This window comes from Coturnix japonica, chromosome 37 (assembly GCF_054131305.1).
Source record: "Coturnix japonica strain WE chromosome 37, WE-NBRP24, whole genome shotgun sequence".
Taxonomy (NCBI): domain Eukaryota; kingdom Metazoa; phylum Chordata; class Aves; order Galliformes; family Phasianidae; genus Coturnix; species Coturnix japonica.
This window is the reverse complement of record NC_140699.1, coordinates 2618577-2639215: the sequence shown is the minus strand read 5'-3', so window position 1 is coordinate 2639215 and position 20639 is coordinate 2618577. Positions and strand designations below refer to the sequence as shown.

The following is a 20639-nucleotide window of genomic DNA, read 5'->3' as shown; positions in this document are numbered from 1 at the left end:
GGGATCTCCACTGCACAGCTGAAAGTTTCTGTGGGTACTTTGCAAGAGGAGAGCCAAGGTAGCAATTTTCTATTTCTTGTTTGGACAGAAGGGGGAAGGATTCGAAGCAGAAGTCTAAGAGTCTGTCAAACATAAACACAACTCTGAGACTCCCAATTCTTCTTCAGTCAATTGCTTGTTATGTGAACTGTCACACGTGAAGTGTTTTCAGCCTCTCCTTTCAAGAAAAAGGAACCTTTCCAAGGGTGGAACTAGTTGAAATTATCAATTTTGTTGACAAGAATAATGCACCTATATTGCAAATAGGCATGTTTCCAGAACAGAAAGTGAAGGGCACAAAGGTTGGGACTGAGGATTTTAACAGCAGTGAGGGTAAAGATATGAGACACGAAACAGATGAAAAAGTCCAGGGAAATGGGATAAGATTAGAAGATGAAAGGAAGGTTAAAGCTCCATGTGCTTTTTCTGCTTATAGAATGGTGAACTTAATGAAGTTAAATTCAATTAGAGTTGCTAAATGAATATTGTCATAGGAGAATGAAAACATTTCATAGTATAGTAGGAGGAATGTCTTTGAGAATCATCTGGATTTGTCATTATCTTCTGCACTCTGAACAGGTCTCTGAGGCAAGGAACAAAAGCAGATGCCCAACAGCAGCTCCATCAGCGAGTTCCTCCTGCTGCCGTTGGCAGACACGTGGCAGCTGCAGCTCCTGCACTTCTGGCTCTTCCTGGGCATCTACCTGGCTGCCCTCCTGGGCAACGGCCTCATCAGCACAGCCGTAGCCTGCGACCGCCGCCTGCACACCCCCATGTACTTCTTCCTCCTCAACCTGGCCCTCCTCGACCTGGGCTGCATCTCCACCACTCTCCCCAAAGCCATGGCCAACGCCCTCTGGGACACCAGGGCCATCTCCTATGCAGGATGTGCTGCACAGATCTTTTTCTATGTCTTCTTCATGTCAGCAGAGTTGTTCCTTCTCGCCATCATGTCCTATGACCGCTACATTGCCATTTGCAAGCCCCTGCACTACGGGACCTTGATGGACAGCAGAGCTTGTGCCACCATGGCAGCAGCTTCCTGGGGCACTGTGCTTCTCTATTCCCTGCTGCACACTGCCAGTACGTTTTGTTTGCCTTTCTGCAAAGGCAATGTTGTCAACCAGTTTTTCTGTGAAATCCCCCAGATCCTCAAGCTCTCCTGCTCAGCCTCCTATCTCAGGGAAGTTGTGCTTCTATTTTTCAGTGCCAGTTTAGCCTTTGGGTGTTTTGTTTTCATATTGGTGTCCTATGTGCAGATCTTCGTGGCTGTGCTGAGGATGCCCTCTGAGCAGGGACGGCACAAAGCCTTCTCCACGTGCCTCCCTCACCTGGCCGTGGTCTCCCTATTTCTTAGCACTGCTTCTTTTGCCTACCTGAAACCCCGCTCCATTTCCTCCCCACTCCTGGATATGACAGTGGCACTTCTGTATGCAGTGGTTCCTCCAACACTGAACCCTATTATCTACAGCATGAGGAACAGGGAGATCAAGCACGCTCTCAGGAAGGTGTTGCAATAAGCACTATTCCAGCTTCCATAAAATGCACAACTTCCTCATAGGATTCCCAGTGATGGTTCTTTATTTTTTATGCATCTTTTATTGTTTGATTATGTGAGATATCGCAACGTGCAAAAAAAAATAAAATGTTATTGAACTTATAAATAAAAATTTATTTCACTTCTTTCCTACTTAATTTGCATTTTTTTCACTCCAAGTGCTCATGTAAACATATAACCAGATTCCCCGAATACGTTAAAATATACCTAAAAATGTTTCAAAATAGACTTTTACTTAGCTCTTCTTTCTTCCTACTTTGTCTGGATTTGGGGAGGTACAGCCGCAGACAGCAGCTCAACGTGCTCTTTTCATTTCTGATCTCTTTACACCACCACAGTGCTCTCAGGCCCTCTCATTTGTGCAGTCCTGAAGGTCTTGTGTGTCTCACGACAGTCCTGTTGCCTCTACAGCAGCAATCAGGGCTGCAGTCAGTATCCGGCAATACGAACAGCTGTGTCAGGGCTGGACTCCTTGCTAGCACTGCCATAACAAGAGGGCTCCTTCAGAGCAGGCCCAGAGAACTGGAGGCCTCTTTCAAAGCTGGTGTAAGGAATGTACCTCAGGAGCTGCTCCCTGAGAAGACCTCGGGATCTTCTGAGGCTCTTCAGTGTGTGACCGGATCAGATTGAATAGTCCCAAGGAGATCAGTAAGAGACTCGGGGCAGTGCTGTGGTTAAAGGTTTATGGGTTGAGATAAAGAGAAAAGAGGAAAAAAAAAAAAAAAGAAAAAGAAAGAGAGAGAGAGAAGAAAAAGAAGAAAAAGAAGAAGAAAAAAGAGAAAAAGAAAAGGATAATAGTTTTGACAAATGTATTTATACATATATAATATATTTAGTATATTTTCACACATATACAATATATGCATTTGCAAACATATATGAACTAATTCTTATGTTTTTCTGTTTGCAAGTTCAGAACTAGTTGCAGGGGTTTTAACAGCCATAGTATTCACTGTAGGAACTGAAGTGACTGTTGGGCTGTTGCAGGAGTTGGAGCAACTGCAGAGCTCATTGCCAGAGCTGGAATCACCGCAGGACCTGAGATTGAAGTTTTAGCAGCCACTGGGCTCATTGGAGGCGTTGGAGTGACCACAGGGCTGTACCTCCTGTACAATACCACAGTGCACCTCTCGGGAGGAATTTGTTTCATTTTCTTATAGCAATACTTGGAACAGCTACAGGACCTGTTGCAGGAGTGACTGCAGAGCTCATTATGAGGGGATGAGTGACAGCGGGATCTGTCCAGAGCATGGAGCAAGCGCAGGACATGTGGCAAAACCTTGGAGCTGCTGCAGGGTCTGTGCCAAGAGTTGCAGAGGCTGCAGCACTGTCAGCATTTCCAGCTCTCTGGATCTGGCACACTGCAGTCATGTGTGTTTCTTGGGGGCTACCAGAGCCACAGCAGACCTGCCCCCAATATTCTACCAGTTTCTCAGGATCCTGCAGTTGCTCAGAGATGAAGTTCCAAAGCCCTGGGGGTGCCCACCGCTCCAGACAGCTGCCCAGACCATCCCACACCCCCTGCCATGCAGAGCCTTCTCACCTTGGGGCAGATCTCTCACTGATATTTCTGAATAACTGTTTAATCTGAAACATAAGCTGAAACACATTAATGACACGTAACAGTGGGAGTGTGCTGGTGTAAGCATCCCATGGATAGTCAAAATTTTCAAGAGCTATTGGAACTAGCTGTCAATCTCCAGGACAAAAAGAAGTGAGAGTGAGTCTGAGGGACTACTGGAAAGTGTCATCCCTTCTCTCCTCCGTAGCAAGACTCCCTGAGGAGTCCAAGTCAAGGGTGTAATTACTAATCTTATCAACAGTATAACTTCCATAACTCAAAGATGACATCAGAGATGAATGTGCACAAAACTTCATTTTGTCAGCTGCCAATTTTATCATGATATAAACCAGAGTCAAACAGCATACCAAAATAAATACCCTAATCCAGCCCCCAGAGCTGGCAAACAGTACAGCAAGGAAAACAAGCAGCAAGCAAGGAGCTGTGCAATGCAGCTTCATGAGAAGACTCAAAAAGCTCCACAAATGGGGAAACAATCAGCATAATGGCCTGCAGTTCTCCAGCTCCCACAAAGACCTGTGTTAACTCACTCAGGACAGATGTGCTGTTATCTCAATCGTTGGAGTCTCACATCGGGCACCAAAATGATGGTGGTTGTTGAATCCAGCATGTGGCTCAGCAGCACACAGTGCTTTGTGCACTGTCCCATTCCCAGTGGGATGGGGAAGAGAATTGGGGAAAAAAAGTACAACTTGTGGGTTGTAACAAAGCAATTTGAAAAAAGAGATAAAAGCAGAGGTGTAATAGTTATCACTATATATCCATTTATATGCAGTAGTAACAACTGATGCACAAGCGCTTGCTCAGCATCACCAGACTGATGCTCAGTTGGGCACTGGGAAGAGAAGAGAGTGAGATAAACTGCCACCCCTTTCAATACAATTTCTGCTTGCTGTCAGGTGCTACAAAATGTCCCTTTGACCACTTCCAGTCAGCTGTGCGCAGTCTGTTCCCTCCCAGCTCCTTGAGCCCTCCACTGACCATGGCCTTGGCTCTGTACAATGCTGCTTAGCAGCAGCTGTAAACATCAGAGTGTTATCACCGTTGTTTTTCTCTTAGAAACAAAAAACTGCACCATAGTAGGCAGCCTGAAGAAAACAATTCCATCCCAGCTGTAACTCAGATACCTGCCTGTCCCCCTCCTCCTCTTGTCCTTCCTGATCAGGAAGCAAGGAACAGAATCTGCTGCTCTCCTCTCTGAGCCATTTCCATCAGTTCTCAGCTGGCTCCTCTGCCATCCCCAGGCAGAGCTCAGTGCACTCTCACAGATGGCAGCAGCCTTTCCTAATTGTTCTTGGCCATCCATCATAAAGAATTGGTATCTGCTCTGCTACAGTTCAGAGGTGAGAACCATTCCACCATGTCTCTGTGAGACAAACAAGACCCTAGGCCCGCAAAGGCACAGAGATTTGGAGTTCGCTGAGTGAATGTTTGCGGTTGTCTCATTAGCGTAAAGACTCTTCAGAAAGCATCCCCTAACAGAAGCATGTTTTGATTTAGCCTGTCTGGGTCTTGCATCTACACTGTGGTACTGGTGTTCAGGGCCTTGCTCAGAAGCAGAAGCCTGCATGAAAGGAAATGCTCTGTGGTTTTCTCTTGAGTTGTCCCGTTTATTTCTCATGCTACCCGCACTGGTCTACAGGCAATTTTGGGCAGCAGCAGGTTGGGGTTACCCCCAGAGGGTACACAGTAAGATTTAGGATGGGGTATTGGCAGTAAGACCTTCTCTGAGGAATCCTCACACAGTCCTATGGAACAACTCAGAGGCTTTCTCTGCAATCTCCAAATCCAACATCATCCCTCAGCCCTTCTCTGTCACATCCAGTTCCCCACCCTTCCCCATTTGGACCTGGTTTAAAGCCCTATAATCAATCAGTGCAGGAGCATTTCAGATGGGGTCATGGAGGAGGCAGACTGCCATTCTTGGGGTGGCCATTTTCCCACGAGGGCATGGTGGGAGGGCTTTGTCCCATCTGGTTCCACCAACACTTGCATCCACACAGCAGAAGGCTGTGCCCTCTGTGTCCCACTTGAACTCTGCATGGAGCTTACAGTTGGCAGTGACATGGCTGAGAAGCTCTGGGCATGGATTAAGGGACAGGGAAGTAATGTGCCTTCCTAACTTCCTCCCTGCATACCTTAGCAACTTCCTTGTAATCTCCCCAAGTATCCTGTCCCTTCTTCCAGAGGGCGTAGATTCTCTTTTTCTTCCTGAGTCTCAATAGTTTTTCCCAGTTCATCTGCACTGGTCTTCTTCCCCTATGGCTCACCTTATGGCATTCAGGGACAGCCTGATCTCGTGCCTTTAAGATTTCCATCTTGAGGAGTGTCCAGGCTTCCTGGACCCCTTTACCCATAAGAAGCGACTCCCAAGTTACCTGTGCTACAAGTGTCCTGAACAGGTCAAAGTCCGCCCTCTAGAAGTTCAGGATAGTAGTTTTGCTAGTCACCCTTCTGACATCTCCAAGAATAGAGAATTCTACCATTTCATGGTTGCTCTGCCCAAGACAGTCCCCAACCTTCTAAACTCCAACCAGTCCTTCACTGTTAGTGAAGAGCAGGTCTAGCAAGGAACCACACCTGGTAGGACTTCATACCAGCTGAGTTAGGAAGCTGTCTTGCATGCAATCTATAAACCTCTTGGACTGATTCCTCTGCTATTTATTATATTCCCAGCATATATCAGAGAAGTTGTAGTCTCCCAAGAAAATGAGTGCTGGCAATCTTGCGACTTCAGTAAGCTGCTCATAGAATGCCTCACCCATCAATTAGGCGGTCTATAAGAAACCTTTAGCAAGATGTCACACTTACAGGCCTTTCTCCTGATCCTTACAAACATGCACTTCATTCTGAAGCCCAAGCTCTTCAACATCAAAACTCTCTTCAATATAAAGGGCCACACCACCACCCTTCCTTCCTCATCTATCCCTTCTGAAGAGCTTGTAACCATCCATCACAGCACTCCAGTCATGGCAGTGGTCCCACCATGGGTCGGTAATAGCAACTAGGTCATGGTTTTTCGGATGCACAGTTGCTTCCAGCTCCTCCTGCTTGTTGACCAAGCTGCGTGCGTTGGTGTAGACGCACTTCAGCTGAGGCATCTGCCTCTCTCCCAGTTCAAACAGCATTTCCCTAGGCTTATATCTGGTAAGCCCTGTTTTGTCCCCTCCCCCATCGTAGCTAGTTTAAAGCTCTTTCGATAAGCCCCGCTACCGTCTGTGCTAGGATTCACTTCCCCCTTTGAGACAGTTGGGTTCCATTCATGGATAACAGACCATGGGCCAAGTAAACTGCCCTGTGATCAAAGAACTCAAAGTTTCTGGCTCAATACCAGTCTCTGAGACAACTGTTCATTGCTTTGCTTTCCAAGCCTGCTCCGTGTCCCTCACTGCCACTGAAGGTATAGAACAAAAAATCACTTGATCTCCCACTCTGTGAACTAAATGGCCTAAATTCCTGAAATCTCTTTTTATAGTTTGTAGTCTTATCTAAGAAATTTCACCACTGCCCACCTAAACTATGAGTAGTGGAAAATAATCAGTGGACCTAACCAGCATTGGGAGTTTCCTTGTTATGTCCCTGACCTGCAGCCAAGAAGGCAGCAGACTTACTGACGGCTCGGGTCCAGTCTGCAAATGGGGCCCTCTATTCCTCTGAGAAGGGAGTCACCCACCACGACCACCCTTCTTTCTTTCATGGCAGAGGAAGTCACAAGGCTTGGTAGTGACTGCCTTGCATTAGGTTCCCTCCTAGGCAGATCCTCCATTGCCTCCCTATTCTTATCTCCTTCAGATTTCAGAGTGTCAAACCTGTTGCTTATATGGATCAGGGGTCGAGGGCTAGGCAGGCATGGGGGGGCTCCTGTGATGTTGAGTTGGGACTCTCTTCCAACCCTCCTCATCAGTCAGGTCTGTCTGACTGTGACAGGGCAGGGAGTCAACCACTTTTCTGGGGGTATCTGCCTGGCAGCCTTCCCTCGGGGATGCCAGCAAGTCACTCCACCAGCCCATCTCCCGATCACACACCCTGATGGTAAACTGTGAGTAAAACCTTGAGTAAAGAGAGAGTTCACCTAGAGAAAAGTATGAGTAGAAACCTGGATTGACGTGAGGGTAAACCCAGAGTAAAACCAGGATCCCATCCATCATCATGCTCAGCCTCTAAGGGGAACTTTTTCCAGTGTTGCTGTGTAAAAATATAGGTTCCTCACATCTAACCTATGTCTCCCCTTTTTAATTTAAATCCGTTTCCATTTGTCCTGTTATCAACAGACCATCCCATCCTTATTCTAGCGTTAGGCATCTCATCCTCAGATGGAAACCCTGGGGCTGAATTGGGATCAGTTTTTCAAAGAACCACGGGAGCTGCAAGTTCACCTCGCTGAGTTCAGATGTGCACAGTGAGGTGTCTGTGTGTGAGTCCCTCATCTGAATCCTTGGTTTTTATTCCACAGCGACTGCACTGCTCGTACACAGTCTCTCAGTGATGCCCAAGGTGCCTTGGGTGATCCTAGTTTTGTGCTAGTGCTTGTAAACTGTGACGGAAAATCTATGAGATAGACAGCTCCTTCTGGAGCATCAGCTGAGGGCCAGAAGGGAGGTATTCTTGGCCATCCTAAATACCACTGCAGCCCCATGCTTAGGGCACCCAGTGTGTCTTTTGCACCTGATCCCATGGAGTACATAGTGATATTCAGCTTATCGAAAGGATGAGCTCAGAACAGAAGAGGCAGATTTTCCTCTCTGCTCCATCTGTGGCATAGTCTGGATTTCAAGGCATTGCAAAGCTATGGCACATCTATGTTCTTGCAGTGATGACACTTTAGCATGCTCTGGGCTTGCATTTCAATGGCATCTAATAAATCTAGGGTCATACCTGTTGACAGGAAGCTGGCAAATGTTGTCACATTGTAAGGAAGAGCAAGAAAAATGACACGGGCAACTATGGACCTGTCAGTCTCACTACAGTGCTTGGTAAAATTTTGGAGAAAATGATGGTGGGAGTTATGGAAAAACAACTGAAGGACAGGTCACAGACAACACAAGATACAGAGGGGAAGGTCCTATTTAATTTCAGGTCTTTTTATGATACCTTTATCCATTGAGCTGAACAAGGGAAGGCAGTTGATGTAATCCTTGAGGATTTCAGTAGAGCTTTTGATACTATTTCTCCAGCACCCTTCTGGACAGAAATTCCTGCATACAGCTAGACAGAAACAGAACGTGGTGTGTTGTAATACAAGAAGAATTTTACAGAGCAGCAGCCATGGATTGAGATAAGGAGTTCACAGAGCAGCAGCTGCGGAGCAGGATAAACAGCATGAGAACCAAGGACATCTCTAGGAAAAGAATGAATGGCTCGTGGCTTTGAAGGGGGGTTATAGGGTTGTTATTGCAGTAGCTTTCCTCCAATTAGCGTGTGTGATTTTTGGACACCCTTGTCTGTCTCCTTTAAAATCATGGCTTTTCGGGCAATAAATTGACGCAGCTATATGTAACCATATTGGTGTTTCTCTGTTTGTCCCAGCATGCTGACATTTTGCCTTTCAGGTTCACCAGCAGTGGTGGGTGAGCAGTTGGCCAGTAGTTCTGTCCCAAAGGATTATAGTCAGTGGGTTCCATCGGGCTGGTAGATGGTCACTTCCAGAGTTCCCCAGGGTTCCATTTTGGGGCCACTTTCCTTTCATGTTTATGCAGATGACTTGCATGCAGGACTAGAAGATGTTCTGAGCAAGTTTGCTGTTAAGACCAGATGAGGAGGTGCTGTTGCCTCCACTGAGGGTGGAGAGGACTTGCAGAGAGATGTGGACAAGTCAGAGAACTGGGTACCAGTTGGTACTAAGCACCAAGTGCATAAAGTATAACAAGAACAAGTGCCTGATTGTGCACCTGGGTATACCTGGACATAAACACTGTCTGTATATTGGACACATGAGAGACGTCTGACTGAAAAGGATTGGGGGTCCTGCTCAACATAAAATTTTAAGTGAGTCAGCAGTGTGCCCAGCCAGCCAAGAAGGCCAACAGTCCCCTAAAGTGCATCAAGCAATTTATTGCCAGCTGGGTGGGAGAAAGGTTTGTCCCTCTTTGCTCTGCACTGCTACAGCCTCACCTGGAGCACTGGGTGCACTTCTGGGCAATGCAGAACATAAAGAACATCAAACTATGGGAGAGTGTGCACAGGAGGGCAATGGAACTGAGAGATCTGAAGTTCAGAGTTTCACTGGGATTGACTGCTTGTTCAGACTGGGCCCTTCTCACACCCCACATCCTGTGATGAGACACAGGGCACATGTGGGATATGAACTTTAACAGCATCCTTGCACCACATGCAAATGCTTTTCCCAGTGCTTCAGTGTTCCACCACCCATTGCTTTCAACGTAGTTTTCAACACCCCATTGTATCTTTTAATTTTACCAGAAGCTGGTGCATGGTAGGGGATATGATAAATCCACTCAATGCCGTGAACTTTGGCCCGAGTATTTATTAAGGGAATTTTTGAAATGTGTCCCATTATGAGACTCAGTTCTTTCTGAGGTGTCATGTCTCTATAGGACTTGTTTCTAACAACCCAATATTGTGTTTCTGGCAGTAGCATGGGGTACTGCGTATGTTTCAAGCCACCCAGTGGTTGCTTCCACCATGGTAAGCACAAAACACTTATCATTATGAGATCCTGGCAAGGTGACGTCATTCACCTGTCACTCCTCCCCATATTTATACTTTTGCCTTGGCCTTCCCCCCAGAGAGGCTTCATATTCTTGGCTTGTTTAATTATGGCACATGATTCACAGTCATGAATAACCAGTGCAATAGCATCCATAGTTAAGTCCACCCCTCAGTCTCTAGCCCAGTTATATGTTATGTCCATTCCTTGATGGCCTGAGGTCTCATGGAACCATCAAGCTTGAAATAATTCACTCTTGTTCTGCCAGTCCAAGTCTATTTGAGCCACCTCAATTCTGGCAGCTCGACCTACCTGATGGTTGTTTTGTTGTTCTGCAATAGCCCAACTCTTGGGCAAGTGTGCATCCACGTGACACACCTTTACAATCATATCTTTTTTTTGAGCAGTTATGTTTTTCTACAGTTCAGCAGCCCAAATAGGTTTACACATCTGTTGCCAGTTATTTTGTTCCCACTGCTGTAACAACCCCCATAAGGCATTTGCCACCATCCATGAGTCAGTATAAAGATACAGCATTGGCCACCTCTCCCGTTCAGCCACATCTAAGGTCAGCTGGACAGCTTTTACCTCTGCAAACTGACTTGATTCTCCTTTACCTTCAGTGGCCTCTGCAACCTGTCGTGTGGGGCTCCAAACAGCAGCTTTCCATCTCTGATGCTTCCCTACAATATGAAATGATCCATCAGTGAAAAGAGCATATTTCTTTTCATTTTCTGGTAGTTCGATGTATGGTGGGGCCGCTTTAGCACATGACACCTCTTCTCCTGGTGATGTTCCAAACTTTTTATCTTCAGGCCAGTTCATGATCACTTCTAAAATTCCTGGACGATTGAGGTTCCCCATCCGCGCTTGTTGTCTAATCAGTGCAATCCACTTGCTCCAGGTGGCATCGGTAGCATGATGGGTGGAGGGAACCTCCCCTTTCAACATCCGGTTCATCATTGACAGTCGAGGTGCCAGAAAGCTGCATTTCAGTACCAGCTACTTCGGAAGCAGCCCGAGCCCCCTTATACGTGGCTAAGATCTCCTTCTCAGTTGGAGTGTAGCACTCTTCAGACCCCTTGTACGCTCAGCTCCAAAGTCCCGGGGGTTGGTCTTGGGTCCCTCCTGAGGCTCTTTGCCACAAACTCCAAGTGGGACCTTTCTCTCCAGCAGCAGTATAGAGGATGTTCTTTACATCCTGTCCAGTCCGTACTGGCCCCAGGTCCACGGCACAGGCTATCTCCTGTTTAATCTGTTCAAAAGCCTGCTGATGCTCTGGGCCCTATGCAAAATCATTCTTCTTCTGCATCACCTGATAAAGGGGGCTTACAATGAGGCTGTAGTTTGGAATATGCATCCTCCAAAAGCCCACTGCACCCAGGAAAGATTGTGTCTCTTTCTTGCTAGTTGGTGGAGACATGGCAGTGATTTTGTCAATCACTGTTGGGATGTGATGACATCCATCCTGCCACTTTATACCTAAGAACTGAATTTCCTGGGCAGGCCCTTTTACTTTGCTTCACTTAATAGCAAAACTGGCTCATAGAAGAATTTGAATTATTTGCTCTCCAGCACAGCAGCGCTCAATGGGGGTGTGACCTCATTCAGGCCACGGTAGTCTACTGTCAGCCTCCATTCTCCACTGGCTTTACGCACTGGCCATATGGGACTGTTAAAAGGTGAGTGAGTTTTACTGATCACTCCCTGATTCTCCAACTGGCGAATCAAATCATGAATGGGGAGCAAGGAATCCCTGTTGGTGCGATACTGCCATCTGTGCACTGTCTTTGTAGCAATCAGTACCTGCTGCTCTTTTATTTTTACTCGTAGCAGCCTCACAACAGACGGGTCCTCTGACAGGCCAGGTAAAAATGACAGCTGCTTAATGTTGTCCGTATCTACAACAGCGATTCCAAAGGCCCAGTGATACCCCTTAGTATCCTTGAAATGCCCTCTTCTGAGGTAATCAATACCAAGTATGAACGGAAACCCTGGGCCACTCACATAGGATGGTTTTTCCAGTCTTTACCAGTGAGGCTTATTTCAGCCTCCAACACAGTCAATTCTTGAGAGATATCCAGAAATATGGATTGATTCTGTCCCTTCATGACTGGAGGGCATTAGGGTGCACTGTGCACCGGTATCCACCAGTGCCTTATATTTTTGTGGTTCTGATGTGCTAGGCCATCAAATCCACACAGTCCAATAAACTCTATTATCCCTTCCACTCCCTTGACTGAGGGCAGGGCCCCTCTATTGGTTACCTGTGATAACTGGAGCAGCCGTACTGGTGGTTGGACTGTTTTGTAGTTCCCTCACCCGTGCTCATAGTACAGGAGTAGGCTGGTCATGCCACTTCCTCATGTCTTCTCTGTGGGCACATAGGTAACACCACAAGGAAACACGTGGTGCAATTGTACTGTTGTTCCTTGCTCGATCTGGAAAGCGTTTGTGTCTAATAGCTGAGAATTTTAATGATACACATGAAGGCTTTATGATCATTAATTTCTTTACGATCTCTCGCCTTCAACTGAAGCAGCAGCTAGGCCAATTACCAAGTGACACCAAGGAGATGAAGTGGCAAAATGGCGATTTATTGAAACAGACACATCCTTATATAACCTACGCCTTTTTGTCTACACCCACTGTATTACACTAAGATTCTTCCAGAATATGGGGAAGGGACTGTCACATCACAACCAGCTACCGTCCCAGCTGTCCCAACAGCGAAGCAACCAGGTAACAAGAGATTCATTCTGGTGCCGTGTGTACTCCTTTCTTACGCCTTGGATTTCAGTCATCTTCAGGGGTCGACAAACAGTAATAGAGATTTCCTCCTCATCACTCTCTTCTTCATGCCACTTTTCCTTTTGCCTTTCTCGGTGCTGATCCAAACCTGTCACCTGGATCTTCTGTTGACTCCTCCTCCACTTCTTTTTTCCATTCTAGACGTGAGGACATCCATTTCCATTTCTTGCCTTCCACAGGGGCAACTGATATTGTTACTGGTGCCTCCTGTGACTGATCAAAATTGACTTGGGGATTTCACTTTTTGGCTTGAACCTCAGCTCGGAAACTCTCTCTTTTCGGAACAGTGTTCTATAGAGCACGGTAAGCACAAGCCAAGCCCCAAATAAGTCGTACCCCCTTGGACATCTCCAGGGATGAACAGGGCATAAACCTCAATGTCTAAAAGCAACAAACCTACAAGCATCATTCCCCATTGGTTCCCCTAGAAACTGTACCAAGAAATTACCAACAAGCCATTTTTGGACTCTTCTAGACCTGTTTTATACCAGCTGTGTGGTATTCACACTTAATGTCTGGCAAGTTGAAGTCACCATAAGGACAAGAGTGCCTGATCCACAGGTACCTCTCAGGTCCTTAAAGAATACATCATCAGTGTCATCATCCCAGGCTGGTGGCCTATGGTAGATGACACTTCACTTCCTCTCCCACAACTGCCCTGCCTGTCACTGATGGTCAGTAACAGTCCATCAGGACACAACAGGCACAGGGCTCTTCCCAACACATTTTGCTAATGCCAATGACACTGCAGCTATGGGACAGAGCCAAGACTTCCAGCTGCTCTACCTACTTCCACCTACTGTGAATTGGTGTATAAACATTTCAAGTGTGCTTCACTGTACCCTATTACTCATGGAAATGTCGGAAGGATCTCAGTAACACACAATCCCTAAAATTCTGGAGACTTCTCCCATGGTTTATCACCAGTGAGCCTGGTTTTATTTCTTTTCACACTTCAAATCATATGCACCCTTCATCCTCCTTCAAAACCAGCGCCACTGCCTCCCCACGCCCAACACAGCCATGTTTTGGTCACCATGGGACATTCTAACGGTCACAACTGCCACAGCTTTCTGATGTCACAAACCACCTCCCTGACAACCGCTATAAATACAGGGACCCTGACAACAGAACATCAGTCTTCAGTAGACTCGCGACTTGGTTGCACGCTTGTGGCCCAAGGAGCAATTCAAAAAGTCCCTTCCCACCTTTTGTGTTGTCCCTCGTGGAGGAGGATGGATCCTCCTCCACCAAAGAAGCCGCGGCTTCAGGGGAGCAGCAGCAAACCTGAGCCGATGGATGTCGATCCACCTGAGAGCAGCGTCGAGCCCATGGAGGTGGACATCCCTCTGGAAGAGGAACCCATGGAGGTGGATCCACCTCCATCGAGGCAGGGCAGGCACCACAACATCGTGTCTGCCTGGCGACGCTGCTACATCCATCGGCGGCGCACCAGGGGCTCTCCATTTCCATCTTGGCGTTGAAATGGCACCATCCGCCAGAGAGCCCCTGCGCCAGCTGCTGCTCCCTGCCGCCCTTTCTTCCCCGCCCTCCATCCTCAGCCTTCCCCAAGACCTCTCACCTCTTCTTCCCCTAACTCTGAGGAGACGGGAAGGACTGGCACTGCTGTCCTACAAGCTGCTGCACCAAGACAAGACAAGGAGTCCAACAGATGGCTTTCAGCTTCCTGCAGCCTCCAGCTGAGCCCTGACAAGAGGGCAGGACTGGGACTGGTGTCCTCTCAGCTGCTGCACCACCACAGCACGAGGAGTCCAGCGGACGGCCCCGAGCTCCCTGCGGCCTCCAGGCGCTGGCACAGAAGCTACAGAGGCGGCTGTTCCTTTGGAGAAGCAGAGGACTTGGCTTTGGACGGGAAGAAGGGCTCAAGGGCAGCATGAAGGTCCACCGCAGTTGCTCCACTGGGACTTTTGTTTCAACACTGGGCCACAACCGATTTAAAAGGACAACACAAAATAATAAGAATAAAAACCTGAGCAATTCTTAAAAAAGCAAAACCAGTCTGTGCCTCTCCATGTGGGTACTTGAGGGTCTGCCCAGGCACGGCCTGTGCTCGGTGCTGGGCCCAGAAGGCCCAGGGGGGACAAGGGCGGTGATGATCTCCCGGCACGGCCCCCACCGGGCACGGAGCCGCGGCCTCCGCAGCCTCAATAACCGCCGCAGCCGCCCGGACGCGGCTCCGCATCCAATGTGCGGCCGGGCCTCGGGCTGCAGGGCTGCCCGGCTCTGTCAGCGCCCGACGGCAGCAGCAGGAACCGCTGCGGGAGCTGCACCCAACCCGTGTCCCCGCCCTCGAGGCAGACGCAGCTCCTCCCAGCTGAGGCGCTGAACACGTGCTGACACGTTTCAAAGTGGACAGTAATTAAAAGAAACGTGCTCCATGCCGTAGTTTCTTTCCTTAACACGACCTGTTCATTACAGCAACCCACGAACAGCGGATGGGTTTGACTTCCTAAGCCAGAATCTAAACTATCAATTTCTGCTATAGGACTGAGACCCCCCTACACAAGCACAGAACATCCTGCATTCTCTCCTTCCTCAAAGGAAATTTGGATCTTCAGACATAAGAGGACAAAGCAACATGTCTGTCACCCATTAAGCACTCTTACCTACTTCCTTTATATATATATAATATATATAAAGGTCAGCTGGATATATACATACATACATATATATATGTGTATGTATGTATGTATGTATGTATATATCCAGCTGAGCTTTGAAGTTCATGGGTTGAGCATCCTTAGCAGTGTAGCCATTGAAATAGGCTGCAGTAGCCACATATGCTGCAATGCAAGTACCAACTCAGTAAATGCTGGTTTCTGAGCTGCTGCTGAATCCCAGGCTCTTCTGGGCTATGTGTCCAACAGGTCATTTACAAATCACCTTTGGATAACCGCAAAACCCACAGACAGTAACACCAGAGAGCAGTAAAAAACATGGATATGCAGTAAATATGCAAACAAACCATCAGAGAACAAGTACTGAGGAAAGAACTAGAAACGGAGGAAAGGAAATATTCAGCCACAGAGTTATTGTGCTTGTGATAATAATCCTCCTATCCAAGATATGACAAATCCAACTTCCTAGGAGATGGCTTTGAGAAGTGAAATAAAGCTGCATTCAGCAGCAGTGGACAGAACACATCTGGTGCTTCTATTATAGGCAGAAATTAATACCCAGGTAGAAATAACCATAAATCAGTCTTACTTAGCTCATGAGCTGAAATACCAGCCTTTACATAAGAATACATCTTTGGCATTTCCAATCTTGTACGTCACTGTGATAAAAAGTCAGCCCTGTCAGTTAATCCTGGTCTGCTAATCAGGCAACCTGAGAAGAGGAGCTCACATCCCATCATTCCACATCTGAAGCAGCAGTGTGATGGAAGCTGCTCTGCTTACAGTGTGCATACAAATCTCTTTCCTACTTTTCCAACCCCTAAGTTTTAAATGGAGTACAGGATAATACTAAAAACATCTTAGGTCTGCTATTCATCAATAGCCGTGACATGAGAAAAGGGAACACTCACGTGTCCTGGCCTTCAATTTCTACCTATATCCAGTAGGAAAAAAATCCTTGAGCAGGAAAGAAATTTTTGGCCCACGGATACAATAAAGAGGCAGCCATTCTGCTTCACACTTGAAAGCTTCCAACTTACCCTGACACAAAGATTGCTGTGATGTGATATTTCTGTTTCATTTGAATCTCTTGCAAAATGTCAGTCAGTTTGGGAACATCCCGCAGCTGGATCAGATGCAACAGGAATAGAACACCCCAGTCCCAGAGCTATTCAAGAGTTGGATTTCTGCCTCAGCAACTGGAATACCAATAATGACTCCAGGTTCAGCTTGTCAATGGTACTAAGGTGAGGCCCACACAGCCACAAGCATGGTCTATCCCCTCGTATAGAAAAGAACCACTGAGAAAGAACTTGTGCCACAACAGCTGTGTTCAGGAGCACAGAATGACAGAGTAAGCCTGGCTTTATCCAATTTGACACCTGAATATCAGTGCTCACAGAGATCATCTATAGCCAAGCAAAGACAAAGGGAAATTGCTCTCTTTCATTAGTGACAGACTGCTTCTACCTCAAAACTTCCTTTTCCCAGTCCAGAACTGCAGTATTAATCAAATGGGAATAGAAAGGATTTTCTTTGATGAGTACCTCATGCTGATGGCAAACAGCTGAAGCTAAGTAGATGCAACCCTTACACATTAAAGATAGCAGAGCTGTGAGCTTCTCTCTGTTGTGTTTCAGTCTCAGAAGGTGTATTTTTATGAATGAACACCTGCATAGGAAGCAGAGGTGATGCTTGGTTTGTGCCAGCGTCTTGCTGGAGGCTCAGGGCCTTCCCCACTCCCAGCCCTGGCGGAGCAGCCCCCCACTTGCTGCTCCAAGTTCTAAATTTGCCATTGAATTCTAAACATTAAAACAAACCTTGGTATTCCTTCCATGAATGTATCAGCAGTTGTTTAGTTTAGCATTTCTATCTTTGAATTTTTAGCAAACTTCTGCTTTAGTTCATTCTCAATGCTTGCAATAGCAAGGACTGAGTTCTGTATCTGGATGTCATTTTGTCCACTCCAGGCAAGGCTTTTGTCAGCTGATAGTCGTAGCTGATATGCTTATACTGACCTATTTAGAATCTCACATGGTTATAAAAGATGGGAAGCTTTTCAAAAGGCACTTCCAGAAGTGTTATTCAAAAGTAGAATGGTCCCATTTGTCAGAAATGTACGTTTGCCCTTTAGCACAGACCTGGTGCATATAATTGCTGACAAACTCCTTTCAAACCAGCTGCTCTCTTTGGGTTTCCATTGCCAACACTGAAAACACACTTTGATCTCAGTGCAGAGGGCATCCATTTTGCTTTAAGCTGCTCAAGAAGAAGAGGAAGTTGATCGTCCCTGGCACCAGCAGCCACCACTGGCTTCTCTTCGTTGGAACATGCTCTTAACACATCTTCAATCTTGATAGACTTTAATTTGCCGTAAGGAAGAGAAGGGCAGGAATGAAATGCCTGTGCTGAAGGAGCACAGGATGAGCCCTACAGTGTGAACCGCTGTCATGGTTATGAGGTTTCCTTGCTGCTTTCAAACCATTTTGGATTGTGTTTTAGTACAATTGCTGCACATCCTTTTCTTTTTGTCCTAGCGTAGGTAACCTTGGAGATAAATTGTTCGTGAATCAGCAAATAGTTGCATGTGTTCTTAAGATTTTCTGAAGTGAGATATTTACATCCTTAAATAATCCTAAGAGGAAACAGGTGGCTCTTCAATGTACTTGTGGCTTTTTCAATTACATGCTCAGGCTCACAGAACAGGCACTCAGGGGAGGGTGGTTAGTTGCTGTGTAATTGCCCTGCCATGGTAGGCAGTGTTAGAATAGCACTGAAATCTCCCTTACTAAACAGGAATGCATTGGTTTGCTTGTATGCAATTTGTACTATGGTATTGGTCTTGAATAGCTTTGCATTTGAATGCAAGCTGAACACATTTATTTCCATCTACTTTCACAGTTTACTTTGCATCCAGATTATAAGAACTTGTATGCACATTATGCTACAGACTAAAGAATGTAAATGGGGGCTGTTCTGGGATACACTGAGCAACTGAAACAAGAAACAGGTCTCAAGTCCTCGCCTTTCTCCCAAAGCAACAGAAAAACACTGTAGCTTGGATGGGTGCTGTGGAGATGGTACTGAGATCATTACATCAGAAACACGACCAAAGAGATGAAGGAAATCGGGGTTAGGAAGCAATACATTAATTATTTCTTCATCAAAAAGGGCCTTAAGGAGTCCATGCAAACAGGAGGGTAAAAAAGCGTGCACTGGCATTCTGACACAGGTGCTTTTTATGGTCCCTGTACAATGCCTTGGAGATTTCTCTGTCAGTCAAACTAAAGGCATTCGGATTTGCTCGTTATCTAATGCATCCAAATGAGTTTCATGAGGTCTGGAGACTGAAAGCACATTTGTAAATTAGCAGCTACTGACCTGTGATTGGCCTTCAATGAGTGTGATCAATAGAGTGGTCAGTACCAGAGAGGATTAAAGACTGAAATTCTTCGAGCAAGTCCCAGTGAGATCAATCACATCGTGATCAGAAGTCCCCGAACTATTTTACAACAGATTTCCTTTTAAATACAGCTTTTCCTTAGACTTTTTTTTTTTTTTGGCCACCTGTTACTCAAGGCCTTTTAACTAAAAACCTGTTGTAAAATGAACAAGCACAACAAGACATGTGCTGTCACACTGCTCCAATCATCCACCACATCCATTCTGTTTCCATGCAAGAGGTTCTGTATGACAACCACTCCTCCTGAAGCAACACGTTTTGAACTGGCATCCTTCTAACCCATCAACACAAACGCTCACACGTTTGTTCATATCTAAGACCCGATATCAGAAAAAGTGACAGAAAAATATAAATGATCCTCTTTTCCAAAACATTACACTTACACAAACATGAAATTTAAATTAGCTCTGCCTCAGGACCACAGATCATTAAGATAATGTCCTCTGTCTCTGTAAAGCATGCTGTAGGAAATGAGCTGGCACTGCAATTTCCGTTCTAATCTTAAATGCCCCAGGCAGAGGTTACTAATTCTAATACATTTCCCAAGACTGAGGTTTATAATTATTATTTTGCTTTTGCTTTCTTTATTTCCATTCAACTATTCATAGCCATATTCTCGGTGTCATCCCAAATTCTTCTTCCCTCTCAATGTTTACAAATGTGTAAATTATTAATTTTCACTCTCTGCCCAGATGTTGGCCAATAGAGGCACAACACGTACATCTAATTACCTCTCCACAACCCACGTCTCTTTCCAGTTCCCTGAGCATTTGGAGTACTATTATTTCTAATCCTTCCAACTTTGCAGCATCTTGAAGATACCTGTGGATTACAACAGCGTGTTCATGAATGCAGCTTCTTCCCTTCGCATCTCTTCATGCTTCAAGCAGAACATGAGATGAGATGGGATGCCCCATCCCTGGAGGCATTCAAGGCCAGGCTGGTTGTGGCTCTGGGCAGCCTGGTCTGGTGGTTGGTGACCCTGCAGATAGCAGGGGGTTGAAACCAGATGGTCATTGTGGTCCTTTTCAACCCAGGCCATTCTATGGTTGTAAGATTCTATGTGCCTCTAAGACCCCTAAGGTCCAGCAGTCATTGATGCTGGGAAGCAGGCAGCTACCTGCCTCTTTTTGTCCTCCTTTTGAACTCAGCATCCAAAAATACTGTGAAAAAGAAGTATCTGAAAATGAATTTTAATGCCAAAGTTTGTGCATTATGTGGGGACAATGAGGAAGCATAGACAAATGTCACAAATAAATGATGAGGAAACAAATCTATCAAACAGGCATGGGGGGAGATGGGATGAGAGCTGGGCAGAATGTTTGCAGAACCACTAGAGAAAGGGTCAGATATTTCAAACAGTGCGGACAGAAACAGAGAGCTTGGAAGGTATTTCTGATTGGAAATGGCAGGGAAATTCTAATCTATCCCTTTCAATCACTTCCCAAAACCCTTCTAAAGTTTGTTTATTCAAATGAAGGACTTGGGCCAAAATGTAACCGGAGACATTTACTGCAGCCCAAATCTCAGTTCTAATTCTGAAACAGCAATTACATCTGTGCTGAGATATGCCAGTTTTGCTTTAGAAAGCAGCAAAATACAGGATTCAGAATCCATTTGATTCAATTCAGAAGTTCCCGTGGTACATAAATTAGTTTCACTTCTTTCTCTAATATTCAGCATCAAAATTAAGGGTGCCTCCTATTCTGGGAGCACAAACCGACTGCTGCATGTTTCCTGCTGATCTTACCAAGAACTTCAAGAAACTTTATCCCCACTGAACACCAATGAGCATAAGACTCTGTTTTCTCCCATTTTTATAGTGGCTAATTAGCACGTCGTTGCAAGAGGTTAATAATCTACTGTCTTCCAAGGAGATG

General features: G+C 46.1%; 1 protein-coding gene across 1 annotated transcript in view; it reads right to left on the bottom strand.

Annotated features, from left to right (window-relative positions):
- Positions 1-1608: 1608 nt before the first annotated feature.
- LOC146754902 (receptor-type tyrosine-protein phosphatase T-like) overlaps positions 1609-20639 on the bottom strand; it is a 254945-nt gene continuing 235914 nt past the window's right edge. Inside the window, exon 11 of the mRNA XM_085526643.1 lies at positions 1609-2265. Coding sequence (XP_085382769.1) covers positions 2243-2265 — 23 coding nt within the window. The 3' untranslated portion in view covers positions 1609-2242. The remainder of the gene's footprint in view (positions 2266-20639) is intronic.